Raw genomic sequence first — 16,450 nt, 5'->3', positions numbered from 1 at the left:
AGCGGTGGCCTGGTCGTTTCTTCGATCGAGATTGGTCGAGTCGTCTAAGTGGCTCACGCTAGACCGGGCGAAGTTTGGGGCCAAACCAACCTCTCACTGCCACAAATAAGATGCGATTGGCCCCTTCGAATCATTCCGACCGTGGAAATCCACGGGTTTCCAATTTCTATGCGGGGTTGCTATTTTGGTTATACGCCGCAGGGCTGATCATACCCTGAACTTGATTCGATGCGCCGTAGGTTTGCATCCATCTAAGCTTTCGATATGATTGCATACCACTTCCCCATGGTGTTTCGAATGAGGCCATGAGAGCTTCGATTATCGAATCCCGATGGACTCGGTAGTTGGGTTTCTGTGTAAGGCTGTGTCCACGAAGAGGTCAGTTTAGACCCCAAATGCTGCCTTGTGCCACCCTAAACAATCAAATACGACTAACACACACTAGTACTCAACAGGTCTAGGAATGCTTAGTCCATGAGGAAGCTAGATTTGAATGCAGTCTCCAAACTTAATGATCAATCTCTATATGTACTGCAAAACGCTATTGCCCCGAACACGAACTCCGGAACAGAAATGTCAAACAGTAATCGCAGTATCTTCAGTCCTCTTCATATTATCTCTCTAGTTCCCTTTTCCGGAATAGTATTCCTGGGCAGACCCACGCTGGTAGTATGAGGGCGGTGCATCTTCTCTGTCCTTCGTTTGAGGCTCAACACTGCGGGATTGTGACTGAGGGCGGGTATTGTTCCCCTGGTTTGGGTACGAATATCCCATTTGCTGATTATAACCCGGGTTATATTGCTGGTTGGGATAGGACTGAGGTTGGTTTTGGCCGTAGCGCTTGTCCTTCTTGTCCTCGTATTCATGTGCAGCTCTGTCAAATAACTATCGTTAGGAGGTATAGCCCTGAGAGGTCCGTAAGGAAGTAACTCACTTGGAGGCGGCTTTGATAAGGCCGTAGCCCCCAGCCAAAGTAAGACCAGTTTTGATGAGACCCATGATGAAGATTCAAGTTGAAGTAGAATGAAAAAGAAGAGAGAGAGAGATGTCGGAAAGCCTTCGGGTTGGATGGCGCTTGTTGAATTGGATGGGTTGAGGTCAAGACTGGGGGGATTGAAGACGTATTTAAGCTCGAGGGTTTTAACTCGGTATCTTCATTCTTGAGGCAGTGCGTGACCTTCCATTAGGTAGCACGATTCTATCCTGCAAATAGCTATTTTCTTCACTGCCAGTGTCCATGATAAGCGTCCGATCGAGTGACTGGTTCCCGCACAGCCTTGTGGGTCTGGGCACCACCCTGAACCAATTGACCGCCTGCCTTTTCCACGCTATTCCCAAAACTAGGCAACAACCCGAAACCGAAACCGAGCTGCCCTCGGGGCCAAAAACCCTTGCGCCTCCTTAAGTGACAAGCCTGCTTCTTCACCTCCACCCGTTCTAAATAAACTGACTATCCCGAAACCGAGTTGAAAATTGCGAGTCTGAATCGGAACCCAAATCCGAATCCGAAGCGTTTTATCTCCTTCCGGTGTGATCTACTGATCTACTGCAGAGCCATGCCACCCCGGTTGAATCATCGGAAATCTACCAGGGGATGTCTTCGGTGCAAATCACGCAAGGTCAAGGTAAGATCAGGGGAGGGCGCTTACTTCGTCGGAAATGCCAACATTTCAGCAGTGCGATGAAACACGGCCTAGATGCAGTCACTGTACCCGCCACGGTGTAGCATGCGAGTACCCTTCATTGACAACTCGTGTTTACGATCCCACTCAGCCCAAGCCATCCAATGTACTATCACGAAGAATAGCCCAAGTGAGCCCTAAGCCCTCATTGCCTTCTCCAGAGCTTGGGGAAATGCGGGTCCTCGAGTTACGCCTCATGCATCACTGGGTAACCGCTACCGCAGAAACGATGAGCTCGGCCCAACTAGCGGGCGTTCGTGATATGTGGGGTGTTTCAGTTCCTCAAATGGCTTTTGAATATGAGCCTCTTCTTCACACATTACTTGCTCTTGGTGCAGCGCATCGCGCCACACTCCTTCCAAATGAAGCAAGTTCCTTGCGCCCCATACATCATTCTTACATCGATTCTGCTCTTCAGCGACACCGTCCGGTGACAGCCACACTTGACGGGAGTACAAGTGAGTCAGTCTGCTTGAACGCTGTCTTGATTTCACTGTACACTCTGTTTCTACGATCGGAGTCTTCAACAGAACCGTATGAGCCCCCATTATTATGGCTTTCAATAGCACGTGGCATTCGAACCGTCTTCAAGGACTCTTATCATATCTTGGTACAGTCAAAGTCACGTCTGTGTCCTTTACTGCTGGCTCAACCAACGGTTTGGTTCCAAGGACCGTACAAGAGCCCGGAAAAGACATTCCATTTTCTCCTCGAATATCGTCGAGATGAAGAAGTTATGGATGAGAAGACAGAAAGAGCATACAGTGAGACAATCCACTATCTAGAGCGCTTATACATATCCGTGCAAAATGAAAAGCCCGATTGGGTCATTCGCAAGCAGTTCACCGGGTTTCCACCAGTTGTACCTGGCGACTTTCTTGACTTTTTCTACGAGAAACGACCACGGGCTTTGGTGATTTTGGCATACTTGTTTGCCTTGGCGAAAAAAGTTGAAAATATATGGTGGCTTCGCGGAATTCCCGAGCGAGAGGTCCGTGGTATCAACAGTATCTTGCCTCCTGATTGGAAGTGGACCATGGTTTGGGCCCTGAATCTGGTCTCCGAAGAGAAAGAGGCACCGAAGAACGGGCCTATCGTTCCTCAGCCGAATTGGAGTATGATCGACGCTTTATATTGATTGGAAATGTACAATAATACGATAATCACAATTAACTTCAAACTGAACGTACTTATCCCTAACCAGCACATTGACGGCAGATCGTAGATAACCTCACACTTTGGTCAAAGGGTGACTACCGCTTTAGCGATAACGAAGCAAGGCTGGTGACTGCTCGGTCCCGTTTCATACTATTTGGCCCAACTGAAATCAGACCATTTGATTAAGTCAATGAAAGGCCACATGTGGTGAGTGGAGTACAGCCTCCTGTCCACAGATAAACGCAAATCTGGCAAGCGCTAAAACCCACGCTAAAATTCGGGTTCGGTTTCGGTTTATTGTCCATTCCCTTCTGTGTGGCTTTAGCTCTAATGCTCCGTGCTGCCAATCAAAACCTACATCTGACAAGAAACCCACATCGGCCTGATCTGCACATTCAGCGCTCAGCTTATTCACAGCCCCAACGGTAGGCTCAGTGGCTAATGAAAGAATATATCAACAAAAAATACAATTATAAGTCATGTAGACATAAAATGGCTGCAATCTTCCCCAATATTTTACCTCTCGGTTTTTTTTACCTCATCTACAACAACCAAGCTTTTTCCAAATTATCATTCGAATCTAATATCCTACAAAAACCACCTTGATCCGTGGCACATCAATTCACTATGACATCAGCAGCCGAATCTCTTGAACTAGCCAACATAGTCTTCTACGCTATGGCTGTGCTTCCCGCAATTTACTGCTTCATCCAGCACGGCAAGCACGGGATCGTGGGCTGGCTCTATGTGATACTCATGTGTGGTCTACGCCTGGCCGGTAATGGCATATCCTATCATGCGATCTCCACAACGGGCAAGCCCAATACCGCTGCTTCCATTATCGTCGGAATTGGTCTCTCTCCTCTTCTTTTCTCAGCTCTGGGTATATTGCACGAGTCGTAAGTTCTATGTTTTTGTACCTGTGAATGTTTTGAGTGCTAATATGATTGTAGAAATACCTCTATCCAATCAGTCCTTTCTCCTTTTCTGGGATGGGCTGGCATGCTCATTCCTCATCTCGTTATTGGCGCTGGCATCGGTCTAGCAGCAGCCAGTGGCAATAATCTCAATTTGTTAAAAGTCGGCATGATCATCTTGGCCATGGGCTGGCTTATGATCACTGGAATGATTGTTCTGTCTTTCAAGGCAAAAGCACACAGAGGCCGACTTCCAGGAGAGAGGAAGGTATGAAATCTCACTTCCTCGCAGATTTTATGATTTCCTAGCTAACACCTTCATAGCTGCTTCTTGCTCTCGCCATTGCTATACTATTTATTGGGGTACGAGTTGTCTACGCCATTGTGACGGCATTCAGATACGGATTTTCATCTAGGGCCTCCATGCCCGTGCAGGTGATCTTTGGCACCCTACCGGAGTTTCTGGTCATGAGCATCTACCTTTCTGCTGGCATTGTGACTCGGAATCTACCTCGTGACCGTATGGAAAAGTCGCGGGTAACCGACAACACAGCCTATACCTCCGTCTCGGATCCGAGCTATGGCACCACCTACTACTCTGTTGCGCCTCCGCCTCAAGTCACCGGTCACACAAATGTGTAATATATGTATGAATGACTCTTCTTGTGATATTCTGGTTCCAACTGGGTGTATAAGTGCGACTTTATTTTATGCGTGACATTGGACAGCGAAGGCGTTAATTAGAATCAATGACACACATCTACAGCAGCCAATAGAGACAACGGGCTCATATTTTTTATCGAATCATTTTTCCTGCTTCGGTCAGCTTATATCTTATATAGCCGAAGCAGGAAAACGATAAAGATGGTTTAAATAAGTAGCCGTAATTTAACTCCCCAGACTCATTCGAAGACATTCAAATGGACATCTTAAAGAACAAAGGGGGAGGGAAGAGTCCTCAATAAGGGCCTTAAGACGATGCTTAGAAATTTATTAAAAAGTTCAATTTAACTGTTCCAGCCTATTTATCTTACAGTGACGGGTATCAAATGTAGGTCACTCATGACTCATAAATTGTCATTTTTACGAAGTTGAAGGCCTGACATCCAGGCGTCGGAATATATGCAGAATAGAAAGAAAAGTAGAGCTTTCTCCCCACAAATGTGTTCCAACATGAGCAATGGGTTTATTCTGATAATCTAGTGACGAATTTCGTAGAGTCCAATACGTACCAGGTTACTCCTGGATTAGTCGGGCTCCTAGGTTGGAATGATCGACCAGGGATCCACCACTCACGTTGCTCCCTTGTGGACCCTTAGACCCACATTGGGCCAGGCATCCGTCTGACAACCCTCTTCAATTCAGCCCCTGCTTAACCTGCTTTATAAAGTCACTCTGTTTCCTCATGAGCAGCTGGGGATCTGCAATTCTCATGCTTTCGCCATCGCCATCGCCATGAAGCTCGCGTCACTAAAGGTCCCATGCTCCGTGGCTGATGAGGACCTCTTCGGCCCGGTAGTTAACGCGTCTTGTCACAATGGCTTCGACTTTACTTTGCTTTTTGAGGAATTAATTCTTACTCTGATTCCAGCCTCTCTCTTCTTTTTGGCGGCGTCTGCTCGTATTTGGATTCTTCGTCGCGCCTCGGAGAAGGTCAATCGATCATGGCTGTATGCAGCGAAGGAGGTGCGATTTCCAATCGTATCGTGACACCAACAAATGATTAATTGAAAAGCATCTAGATTTTCTTTCTACTACATTTAGCTCTTCAACTCGTTATGTTGATTCTTTGGGCCCAGCCACCCACGTCCAAGACGAGGGCTACGATACCCACAGCCCTGGTCACATTATTTACTTTCCTCTTCGCCATATATCTGTCACATCTCGAGCACATGCGGTCCCTGCGCCCTTCAACTGTCCTATGTGTCTTTCTAGGGACAAGCTCGCTTCTTGACCTTGCGCGTATGCGAACGCTCTCTTTTATGCCACATAATCGACTGGTGACGATTTTGTTCGCCGTGGGATGGCTTGGCAAGGTCATCATTCTTGTTCTCGAATCAGTAGAGAAGAGAGCTTTACTGAAGAAACCCTTTGAAGGAAGCTCTCCTGAAGCCACAGGCGGTGTTTTCAATCGCAGCTTGTTCTGGTGGTTGAATGGCTTGTTGCGGAAGGGGTCAAAGACAACTCTCACCGTAGAGACATTGCCCGACCTAGATGAAGACATTAAGCAAGCATCGAACCCTCAAGACCTAATTCAAAAGTGGAACAAGGGTAAGTTTGAAGCTTGTAGATTTGACTTTCTAGAAACTGACATTTTCAAGCCGACAAATACCGGCCAAATTCATTGCTGTGGACATTCGCTTCCCATTACAAATGGGATTACATGGCGGGTATACTGCCACGCCTTGGCTACACTGCCTTCACTTTCACGCAGCCCTTTCTAGTTTCGCGGGTATTGGATTTTATGACTGAGCCTGAGCACGTCAATTCCGATTACTACGCTCGCGGCCTCATTGCGGCATATGCGATCGTGTACGTTGGTATTGCGGTAGGTGAAAACTTCCTCCCACAATTGTCTTGAAATCTTGGAAGGCTTATTTACTCTCTTTCAGATTTCATACGCTGTCTATACGCACAAAGTATTTCGGTTCATCACCATGGTCAGGGGAAGTCTAGTCACGATGATCTTCGACAAGACGCTTCGGATGAGTACTACGGCCATATCAGATGCGACAGCCGTAACTTTAATGAGCACCGATATTGAGCGCATTGGAAGTGGGCTCCTTGACATCCACGAGGTTTATGGAAATTTCATCGAGGTTGTGATAGCTCTCGGGCTGCTTGCGCGTCTGCTGAATGTTGCAACAATCGCATCAACGGTCGTTGTCGTCCGTAAGTAAATATCATGAACAAAAACTACTCAGTTCATGGACTGACTGAACAGTGTGCTTGATTGCTGGGATTCCACTCGCACTTGCGTCCGCTAATGCGCAAGGCACGTGGCTTGAGGCTGTAGAGGAACGCGTTGCTGTGACCTCCAGGGTTCTTGGAGTGATGAAGAGTATCAAGATGACGGGTCTAACAGAGACAATTGCCAACAACATTCGAGATCTGCGGTCGCAGGAGATCAAAGCATCATTCCTATATCGATTATACACCGTCATCATCATAACTGTTTGTGAGTTCAAAGTTCCCAATCTTCTCGCGGCCTTTCTGATTGGAATTTCATAGCTTGGGCATCCACGGCTCTGGCCCCAGTTTTTGGATTTGGTGTCTATGTTCTGCTGTCTCAGGCTCATGAGAGCTCTACCTTAACAAATGGTATTGCATTCTCGGCATTGACCCTGTTTTCACTTTTAGATCAACCAATGATCTCCTTCGTCATCGGAGCAGAGGACATCATGGCCGTTTCCAACTGCTTCCAAAGAATTCAGAAGCATCTTCTCGAGGTCGAACGTGCTGATTGCCGGTTGACACATCTCTCTCAACCTGCTCCGTTAATCGATATGCAAACAGACGGCAGCAATCTCACTCCAGGGCAATCTTGTGCGGTCATCCGCAATTTTTCGGCGGGTTGGTCCGTCGATGACGACCCGGTTTTCAGTAACTTGAGCGTTGATGTTCCAGCAAAGGGAACTACCATGATCGTTGGTCCTGTTGGCTGTGGAAAGTCGACACTGCTGAGGGTGCTACTGGGCGAAATCTCAGAGAGCTCTGGCACTATATCTACTACCTATCGAAACGCTGCTTATTGCAGCCAGTCTCCGTGGATCACATTTGGTACAGTAAAGCAGAATATCGTCGGTGCATCTCATTGGGACCGTCGTTGGTATGATCGCATCGTTCAGGCATGCGCCCTGCAGACGGACCTACAACAACTTCCGGCTGGAGACCAGACCAAGGTCGGTGTACGGGGATCTCGACTCAGCGGAGGACAGCAGATTCGTGTCGTAAGTGAAATCACGTCTTCATTAGATTTGTTTTATGGCGACGCTGACTGCCGCTCACTCACCGCAGGCTTTGGCGCGAGCTTTGTATTCAAGAGAATCCATCCTCATATTGGATGATGTTCTGACAGGCCTTGATCGCCACACTGAAAATTCCATCTTAAAGTCGGTTTTCGGACCCCAGGGCCTTGTGGAGGAGACTGATCAAACCGTCGTTATGGCGACAAATTCTGGTTCGAATGACTTACTTTTTCAATTGAACTTCATCTGACAGCTCACAGCGCACCATCTCTCACACGCCGACTTTATCGTTTCTCTTGACCAGCACGGGAAAGTTATTGAGAAGGGCTCATATGAGGAATTAATGGCTTCCAGCGGCTACGTCAGTACTCTTGCCAGCACACCATCAAAGGCCAATACGTCCAGGGCTCCGGACCTCTTACTTGATGATGAAACATTGCAGGATTTGAACCTTGAAGATGAAGAGACAGACACCACTAGCCGGCAAGCTGGGGACTGGACAATTTATCTGTACTACTTCCAGATCATTGGCTGGCCGCTACTCTTCTTATTCTTTTCTTGCGCGGTGTTGTTCATTTTTGGACTGATTTCCCCACGTATATAGATCAAATTCTTCTTTGCGATTGGGCATCAGCTAACTTGAAGACAGAAATTTGGCTCCAGTGGTGGACCACTGCAAATGAGACTCGACCGAATGAGAACGTTGGCTATTGGCTCGGTGGTTATACTGCGCTCGGGGTCTTGACGCTCCTTTCATCGTTCCTTGCAAACTGGTATGTTGGCACTCACGTTGAATAATTCTAGCTGATTCTAAATAACATCTAGGGTCTTTGGAATGATAATTTTGCCCAAGACAGCTCGCAAATTCCACGAGATTTTGCTCAGCACAACCATGAAGTATTATCATCTGACATCCCCTTCATGGAGCTATTTACTGACGGTTCCATAGAGCCACCACCTCATTCTTGACTTCGACGGATATTGGAGCTACTACAAATCGGTTAATTCCATCGGATCTCTATTCCAAACTTGCAACTAACAGAAATTGCACTATAGTTTCAGCCAAGATCTAGAACTGATCGATGAAGAGCTTCCATCCGCATTGGAGCTTACAAACCAAGCAGCTCTTAGCTGCATTGTTGAAGGTTTCCTTGTCTTCTTCGGTTCTTCGTACATCACCGCAGCTGTGATTCCAGTTTGTATTCTGGCGGTTTACTACGTCGCAAGATACTACGTTCGCACATCGCGCCAAATCCGAATCCTGGATATTGAAGCCAAGGCCCCTCTCTTCTCTCAATTCCTTGAAGCACTCAGTGGTCTACCGAGTATCCGTGCATACGGGTGGGCGGAGCACTATCAACGTCAGAATCAAATTGCACTCGATGCTTCCCAGCGCCCGTACTATATGCTTAAGTGCATCCAACGATGGTTGAATTTGGTGCTTGATTTGATCGTTGCAGCTATTGCTGTGATTGTGATTGCTGTTGCGACATCGATGAGGGGAAACTCGTTGAATCTCTTGGGTATTGCGCTGTTTAACATTGTTAATTTCAGTTCTACATTGCAGACGCTGGTCACGGAGTGGACGGGACTTGAGACTTCCATTGGTGCCGTCTCTCGGATTCGCTCCTATGTTCAGACTACCCAAACAGAAGATCTGGACTCTGAAACCGAATCTGTCCCCGATTACTGGCCTGGGTATGGCAATGTTGAGATATCGAACGTGTCAGCCTCATATGAGTAAGTGCAGTGCATGAGCGCCGATCATTGATACTAACTCGTCTCTAGTGAAACTTCAGATCCAGTACTTCAAGACATCAACTTGAAGATTAACGCCGGTGAAAAGGTCGCTCTGTGTGGTAGAACAGGAAGGTTTGTTTCATCTTTTCTAGCCCTTTGACTTTCCATAATGGCTCGCTTTTCTGACTATTTGCAGCGGAAAATCATCACTGATCTCAACAGTTCTGCGAATACTCGACCTTAAAAGTGGAAGTATCTCCATAGATGGCGTCGACATCTCACGAGTGTCTAGATCGCACGTGCGCTCTCGCTTAAATACCATCCCACAGCAAGCCTTCTTCTTGTACGGTACCATACGGCTCAACGCCAACCCAGAGGGGAATATGGAAGATGAAGACATCATCAATTCGCTACGTGCGGTCAATCTATGGTCGCACGTGGAATCCAAAGGAGGCTTAGATGAAGAGATGTCTGAGGGCTTCCTTTCCCACGGCCAGCAACAGCTATTTTGCCTCGCCCGAGCTATATGCAAACCAAGTCGGATTCTCGTCATGGACGAGGCGACCAGCAGGTATGACAGCTTTCGCTTTTTTTGTCGCTTTTTTTGTCGCTATGAATCTGACTAGTACATTGTAGTGTGGATTCCGAAACAGACAAGCTTATGCAACAGGTAATTCGAACACACTTTAAAGACCAAACTATCATCGCTATCGCACACAAGCTTGATACAATTCTGGACTATGACAAGATTGCATTTTTGGAGCAGGGTAGGGTGGTTGAGTTTGATACACCCAAAGCGCTTCTTTCAAGGGAAGGGTCGGCGTTTAAAGCTATGTTCGATAGCTTCCGCCATTCCTCGGAGTGAGATTGGAAGGAGAAGACGATCGATAGATAGGCAGTGCGGTTAGAATTTCCTACACATTTTAGAGAGAATCTTTTATTCGTTCTATTTTTGAATCCTATTTTTTTAATTCTCCAGAAATTATGAGCAATGGCGGCTATCGGGGTATTGCGGGCACAAGTCCAGACTAGCGTGTGTCACACGGCGGCTGACACCTTAGGCCCCCGCCACTTCGCCTGAACAGTAGTCGCGAGCACTTTGCGCCTTCTCTCTCCTACAGACACCTACCAAATCCCCTTTCCACGATGAGTGTAACCATCAACACGCTCCGCCTGTCCCTCGGAGGCTCCAAGAGCAGCTTGTTGGCGCGGCCCCCGATCCAACCTCCACTCTCCACCCGTACCCTATCTACCATTCCCCGCACTCCACTCAGGCAATGCAGACTACCGCCGTCGTCATCCACATTCACAACACATGCCATCCGCATGAACGAGACACATGAGCAGCCTAAACGAGGCTCGGATCTGGGGTCGAAGCCTTTCGACTCCACATTAGCCATGACTTTTGAAAATCTGGGCTTTCGCAAGAAGCTCAAGCTCCTTGTGCTTGTCATTTTGGGGACCTCTGCTGTCATTGAGACTTTGATTTGGGGCGAACATGCTTGGGTCTGGTGGAAGGGGGAGGAGGGCGATAGGATCGATTAAGGTGTGGTTTCTTCAACTCCGCTCCTGGCTGCGATCAGTGGGGTCCTTTGCATCATTCGCCGTTTTTGTCTCGACAGAGCATATTTCTCGTTTTATACCTCTTATGAATTGATGGTTTGGAAATTATCATATAGTCTAATCGTACAGTGAAGCTGCTCCACAGACACAAAGGGGAACAGAAAAGAAAAACGAAATTTGACAGAGTGGGTATCAAGTAACACTAGTATTGGAAGCAATGTAGTAATGTACAGAAATCTGGAGGATTCATATAGATTCCATTCGATGGCTGTCCGAAAGCCACGAGTGGTGCGTATGAGTAGACGAATCTTTGCCTGTATTTCGCCGGTGGCTTTGATCATCAACGCCAAAAGCGGTGGTGGCCGTAGCTGAGCGGTCAGAACGGTCTCCACTCCACCTCGGCTCTATGTGGAGACGGAGATCATCCGTGCGTAGTGATTGAATGTCTTCGATAGCTGACGAGTTCGTGCGGACAACAGCGAGCAGACTGTTGAGCACTGTGAATTCCATTTTCAACTTGACGCTGTAGACGACGGGTTTGTAGGTTGTCTGTATGTCGAAATTGCCGGTGTACTCGGTCGCTAGGAGAGACACATCTAGCAAGACGGCGATCACGTTGATGAGAACGATGTTCGTGATAATTCGTTGACCAGTGCGGCCTTTCATGGCCCATAGGGGTCGTAGCCCAGTCATTGTCTCCCAGATGTAGAGACCGCTGATGATGGTCTCTTGGACCGAGAAGCCGGTCAATTGGACGCGCTCGTAGATGTTGAATGGCACGACAAATTTGCTCACACCATGGTTACTTCCGAGGAACAATATAGTGGTGGGAACGTGCAAGGCGAAGAAGTCGAAGATGATCATGTAGAGAATCCAGCGAGAGTATCGCACATGGGTGGTCACCAGGTGGAGGCGTGAATAAAGCACCACCGATTGTCCGGTCACCATGGCATACCAGCCAATGCAGATCAGGACACACATGAGAAAGTTGGGGGCGAGGTCGAAATAGCGAAGGAATCCTGAAATGGCGTGGAGCAGAATACCCACTGTAGCGATCACCATACTCCAAAAGTACAGACCGCTGCGACGTCTGAAGGTGGAAAAGATCGCAATGGAAATTTCCAACACATTGTAAACTGAGAGGGTGAACAATCCTGCCATCACCATGGCTATCGCCCGCGACACATCGATTGGACCGGTTTCGCCAGCCATTTGGACTGTCCTTCCTGTCGAGCAGGGAAAAGGGGGCCTCGTTGGCTATATTCAAATGCCCTTGGTGGTTGTCTGACTGACCGCACAGGGGGGTTGACGGGCAAGCTCGCAATTCAACCCATTTTGAGGGTCACGATTAACAGCTGTGCAGTTGTGCTCCAGACTGAGCAGAGAGGACTGCCGGGTTAACATAAGTCTAGGTCGCGGGACCGGGAGGGGCCTGTGGGGGACGGGGACATTTCATAATTCCCTACGTTCAATAGACATTTTGTACTAACGGCATTGGGACTTTGAGACCTGCCTAATCGGCGGAACGGACCCAGTTAGAGTTCTGATGGATGCCGGGTTCGGGGCGTGTTCGGGGAAACCATTAGCTCTAGGCTTCTGAGGCTTGTGGCCGGTTGGCTATCGCACCCCCGTGACATCAGCGATTGCGCCGATGGTCGATCCCTAGTGGAGCCTTCATCTTTGCTGACACTTGTCAGATTCGATAGGAGAAAGGATCGTTGAAGATTCTCCTTTTCTTGGCGGCCGCATTTGGCACAGCGGGGCGGTCAGGCCCCCTTTTCCTATTTTTCAGATCAGACCATAGACCTTATTCGGATTAATGGGAAGCTAATGCGATCGTCTGAGCACAAGGCGGTTGTTCGTTTTCCCCCTGGAAATCACCACCAATTGGCAGAGATGACATCGATGATGATTGCTATCCTTGGATATCCTCTCTTCCGATTCTCTCACCTTTGCATTTGTTCAGTTCGGGGGGGGGGGACTGTAGTTTCCTGTCTACCTGAGTTCCACCCACGTCGATCCCGGGCCTCTCACTCCACATGGTCAGGAGGGAATGGCGGATGAGAATCACCAAGATACAGTAGTCCTGATCTGTTCTTGATTTGCAGAGTCTATACGTGTACCTGCATGATGGAGCATCAGCTATGACGTGGCCTGAAATATTTTCAGTCGTCAGCTATTTGGGCGCAGCAACTTCTACATGTGAACTCAGTGCCACCTAGACTGAATCCTCTCAGATCACCACTCAGCACTTTTCATATAATTTTTCAATTCAGTTCGGCGACTCGACGCAGCCTTCGAGTCTCAAATGGATTGATGCATCTCTATTTGGCCACAGACAATATCTAAACCTCACGTATGCATCCATTCTATGAACTCGGCCAATTCAACCACACACATCCTCAATCTGTCAGGCTTTGACTTCATGTCCACTTTCATCGCTGTCAAGCTTCTCACCGGCGACGTGTACGTCAATGCCATCATGGCGGATGCTCTCGCGGCGGATAGCCTCTTCGAGATACTCCGGCTTAAGCTGACCGTGCTTATCGTAGCGGTAAGGCTCCTTGATGGAGATAGACACGACGTTGAACACGTTTGTGGACTTCTTGAAGATGGCATCCATCTCTTCCAAGGAACGATAGCGCGTCTCTGGGAAGAAGAAGTACACAAAGGGGAAGATGAACGCGTTTCTGCAATTGTCAGTCCGAGCTTCAGGCCAGTTTTCTGAGCAGTGAAACATACATAACAGCGAAGATAAGGTACGTTTTGTATCCAATGCTGTCGAACGCAACTGGAGTAATCATCACCACCATGAAGTTGAAGATCCAGTTGGCGCTTGTGGCCAGCGCATTAGTTGGTGCACGGATTCGCAGCGGCACGATCTCTGCCGGGTATAACCATGTCATTCCAAGCCAACCGATGGCAAAGAAGGTGTTGAAGACGAAAAGGAAGACAGCTTGGCCGATGCCGGCCCGGCTATCTTTCAAGTGGGTCAGACGATAGTTGGTGCCCGCAAGAACGGCCATCGAGATCGACATGCCTGCGGCCTAGAATGCAAACGTTTCATTAGTCGATCTGATTTTGACAAAGCTCGTAATGATCAACTTACTCCGAAAAGCATCAGAGGGCGGCGTCCGACTTTTTCAATGATGAAAATGGGAATGAATGCAGCCATCAAGTACTCCGTGCCGTTGCAAGCTGCTAACAACTTCGGATAATTGCCTTTTCCAAGACCAATCTCACTGTACAGTACAGGTGCCTGATTCATCGTGTTAATATTGGGCAGACATGGACATATGAATAGGTTGAGGAGCTCACATAGTAGGTAATTAGATTGATTCCAGAAATCTGCTGGAACATCTGATTGATGTAGGCCAGCGCCACGCGATGAAATTCTCGATATTCACTCATATTAAACAGACTTCTGTAAGAGCCCTTGGACATTTCCTGGACGGTTGCCTGGATGGAGATGAGCTCATTGACGATATATGGGTCATCTCGAGGTTTCTCATTGAGGTACTCGAGAATTTCCAAAGCCTCGTCGTTCCGACCTTGCATCACGAGCCATCGTGGAGACTCTGGCAGGTTAAGGATAGAGGTGAAAATGACCACAGCGAAAAGAATCTGAATAGCTAGCGGGAAGCGCCAGGCTACCTCTCTGTCTCCGATAAATGAGAAGCCTATGCGGTCATCAGCACTTAATTCCAGCATGTGTCCAGCCCATTTCACTTACCGTAGTTAATCCAATAACTGAGAGTAATACCCGCCGTAATGAGCATACCCTCGATCATAACCATCTTTCCGCGATCGTGGGCCTTCGACGATTCTGACTGCCATGTCGGTACTGTACTCGTGTTCATACCATTTCCAAATCCGGTAACGATGCGGCCAACAATCAGATGAGGCAGAGAATACGCAGTTGCTTGTAACAAAGCTCCGGCGGCCATCGTCAAGCAGCCGCAAAAGATAGTCCGTCGCCTGCCAAGTGGATTGCCGATGAAGATGGTCAAAATGGAGCCAAAAAAGCAGCCCAAGTTATACGAGGCAACTGAAATGCCTTGATTCAAGCTTCGTTGCGACTTGGTAGCGCTGTCGATAGTCTCATCGGCTGTATTGATATCGGGGAAATATTTGATAAAGGATGGTAGGTCTAGGAGACCACCTGTTACACCTTGGTCATAACCAAAAAGTCTAGTTGGTCAGTTTACTATCAAGGAGTTATAAGTGCCAAGTGAGAATAACATACAGGAAATCAAGACTTCCAAGAGAACTTATAGCCAGGTTAAGAGACCTGCCTCTCCAACCAAAGAACTTCGGAATACCGAACATATTGTCCAAACACGGCGCGAACAGCGAGGATCAAACGAAGCACTGAGGACGGCAAACGGGCCCCTGACGGTCAGCCGGTTATATACCATGGACGACCATACTAGTTCAGGTCCTCGGATTGACAGATCCGGTAACCCGAGCTGCTTCGAAATCTCCAGTGCATGGGGATGGCCAAGATACGGGGAAGTCATCGGGGCCTGGGGATTCCACGGTTGTTCGGTTTGGGGGCGGCTCGTGGGGAAGGCTGTAACTGGTCAGAATTATTTCGAAATATTAATTTCCGCTCTGTAGCCTTCGGAGAAAACCCTTGGCGGAGCATGTAATAACTTGGCGGACTCTCGGAAAGGTATAGTATCTCTTGGCGGCGGTTTGGCCCAGCTTGGCAGTGGCATGGCACACGTTGGCGGCTTGCGCAACAAAAGGGCTTGTATGTTTGTTTCCTTTTTCCTCTTTACTCTGCTCTGGGCCGAATATGTTTCCAGGGCTAAGAGTTGTGGTAAGTATAGCACTGCCACTGCCTCGGAAGTTATTCAGCACCCGGTAACTTAGATGACGCCGCCAAGTCCAATTCAACGAGCTGTTCGCAGACAAGAAACCCCGTCAAGTTGAATCTTTTGGTCGAATGATCCATGGTGATACCAACGTCATTATATTGTGTAAGCTCGTATCCCTGTTCGATCTCATGCGCCTACTGTAGACTGCCTCGCATGGACTGACTGATCTAGAATGCCAAGACGTTGCACCGGGGCTTGTTCCTCGATAGGGCACGCGAAGTGCGCCTTTCCTTGGCTTCCACAGCCATTCCCGGCAGCCACTGCGGTCCGTAGCCAGAATCTAGGTCTGATTGAACCCGAGAGTAATGAAGTGCATGGTGTCCAACAGTTGAGTTCGTTGATCCTGAGGTTCACATGTTGAACCATTATGCGGATCCTATCTTCGACTTCAATTGACTCTTCTTGGAAGAAACAAACAACAGAAAGATTACCCGGTTTGTCTTAATCATTTTCAGGAATATTCCTATTCCTGAATGTGAAGCAGCTCAACATCTAGGTACCATCAAGAACCTTCCCATCAGAGGATAGACCACTCTAGC

The 16,450-nt window shown here is 48.1% G+C and overlaps 7 protein-coding genes across 7 annotated transcripts; 4 read left to right on the top strand and 3 right to left on the bottom strand.

The window, feature by feature from the left end:
- Positions 1-621: 621 nt before the first annotated feature.
- N7443_002213 (uncharacterized protein) lies at positions 622-999 on the bottom strand (the record flags this gene model as incomplete). The annotated part of the gene is made up of 2 exons (XM_056882269.1): positions 622-874; positions 935-999. The coding sequence occupies 2 exons, from the start codon at positions 997-999 to the stop codon at positions 622-624; spliced, it is 318 nt and encodes a 105-aa protein (XP_056744110.1).
- Positions 1,000-1,854: 855 nt separating this feature from the next.
- Positions 1,855-2,820, top strand: N7443_002212 (uncharacterized protein; the record flags this gene model as incomplete). The annotated part of the gene is made up of 1 exon (XM_056882268.1): positions 1,855-2,820. The coding sequence occupies one exon, from the start codon at positions 1,855-1,857 to the stop codon at positions 2,818-2,820; it is 966 nt and encodes a 321-aa protein (XP_056744109.1).
- Positions 2,821-3,467: 647 nt separating this feature from the next.
- On the top strand, positions 3,468-4,399 carry N7443_002211 (uncharacterized protein; the record flags this gene model as incomplete). Its single annotated transcript, XM_056882267.1, has 3 exons — positions 3,468-3,739; positions 3,794-4,025; positions 4,082-4,399. The coding sequence occupies 3 exons, from the start codon at positions 3,468-3,470 to the stop codon at positions 4,397-4,399; spliced, it is 822 nt and encodes a 273-aa protein (XP_056744108.1).
- An 813-nt stretch (positions 4,400-5,212) lies between these two features.
- N7443_002210 (uncharacterized protein) lies at positions 5,213-10,330 on the top strand (the record flags this gene model as incomplete). The annotated part of the gene is made up of 15 exons (XM_056882266.1): positions 5,213-5,443; positions 5,500-6,028; positions 6,079-6,305; positions 6,370-6,649; positions 6,702-6,935; positions 6,989-7,707; positions 7,775-7,937; positions 7,986-8,321; positions 8,375-8,498; positions 8,551-8,622; positions 8,675-8,725; positions 8,782-9,465; positions 9,514-9,597; positions 9,662-10,036; positions 10,102-10,330. The coding sequence occupies 15 exons, from the start codon at positions 5,213-5,215 to the stop codon at positions 10,328-10,330; spliced, it is 4,338 nt and encodes a 1,445-aa protein (XP_056744107.1).
- A 281-nt stretch (positions 10,331-10,611) lies between these two features.
- On the top strand, positions 10,612-11,010 carry N7443_002209 (uncharacterized protein; the record flags this gene model as incomplete). Its single annotated transcript, XM_056882265.1, has 1 exon — positions 10,612-11,010. One exon carries the CDS (start codon positions 10,612-10,614, stop codon positions 11,008-11,010), a length of 399 nt encoding a protein of 132 aa, XP_056744106.1.
- Positions 11,011-11,274: 264 nt separating this feature from the next.
- N7443_002208 (P-loop containing nucleoside triphosphate hydrolase protein) lies at positions 11,275-12,240 on the bottom strand (the record flags this gene model as incomplete). The annotated part of the gene is made up of 1 exon (XM_056882264.1): positions 11,275-12,240. One exon carries the CDS (start codon positions 12,238-12,240, stop codon positions 11,275-11,277), a length of 966 nt encoding a protein of 321 aa, XP_056744105.1.
- A 1,198-nt stretch (positions 12,241-13,438) lies between these two features.
- On the bottom strand, positions 13,439-15,357 carry N7443_002207 (sugar porter family MFS transporter; the record flags this gene model as incomplete). Its single annotated transcript, XM_056882263.1, has 6 exons — positions 13,439-13,718; positions 13,771-14,075; positions 14,138-14,287; positions 14,347-14,708; positions 14,762-15,219; positions 15,275-15,357. The coding sequence occupies 6 exons, from the start codon at positions 15,355-15,357 to the stop codon at positions 13,439-13,441; spliced, it is 1,638 nt and encodes a 545-aa protein (XP_056744104.1).
- Positions 15,358-16,450: the final 1,093 nt, after the last annotated feature.

This window comes from Penicillium atrosanguineum (genome assembly GCF_028827265.1).
Source record: "Penicillium atrosanguineum strain IBT 20685 chromosome Unknown utg000002l_segment0_segment0, whole genome shotgun sequence".
NCBI lineage: Eukaryota > Fungi > Ascomycota > Eurotiomycetes > Eurotiales > Aspergillaceae > Penicillium > Penicillium atrosanguineum.
Note: the sequence above shows the minus strand (reverse complement) of the source record. Positions and strands in the feature narration are given on the sequence as shown.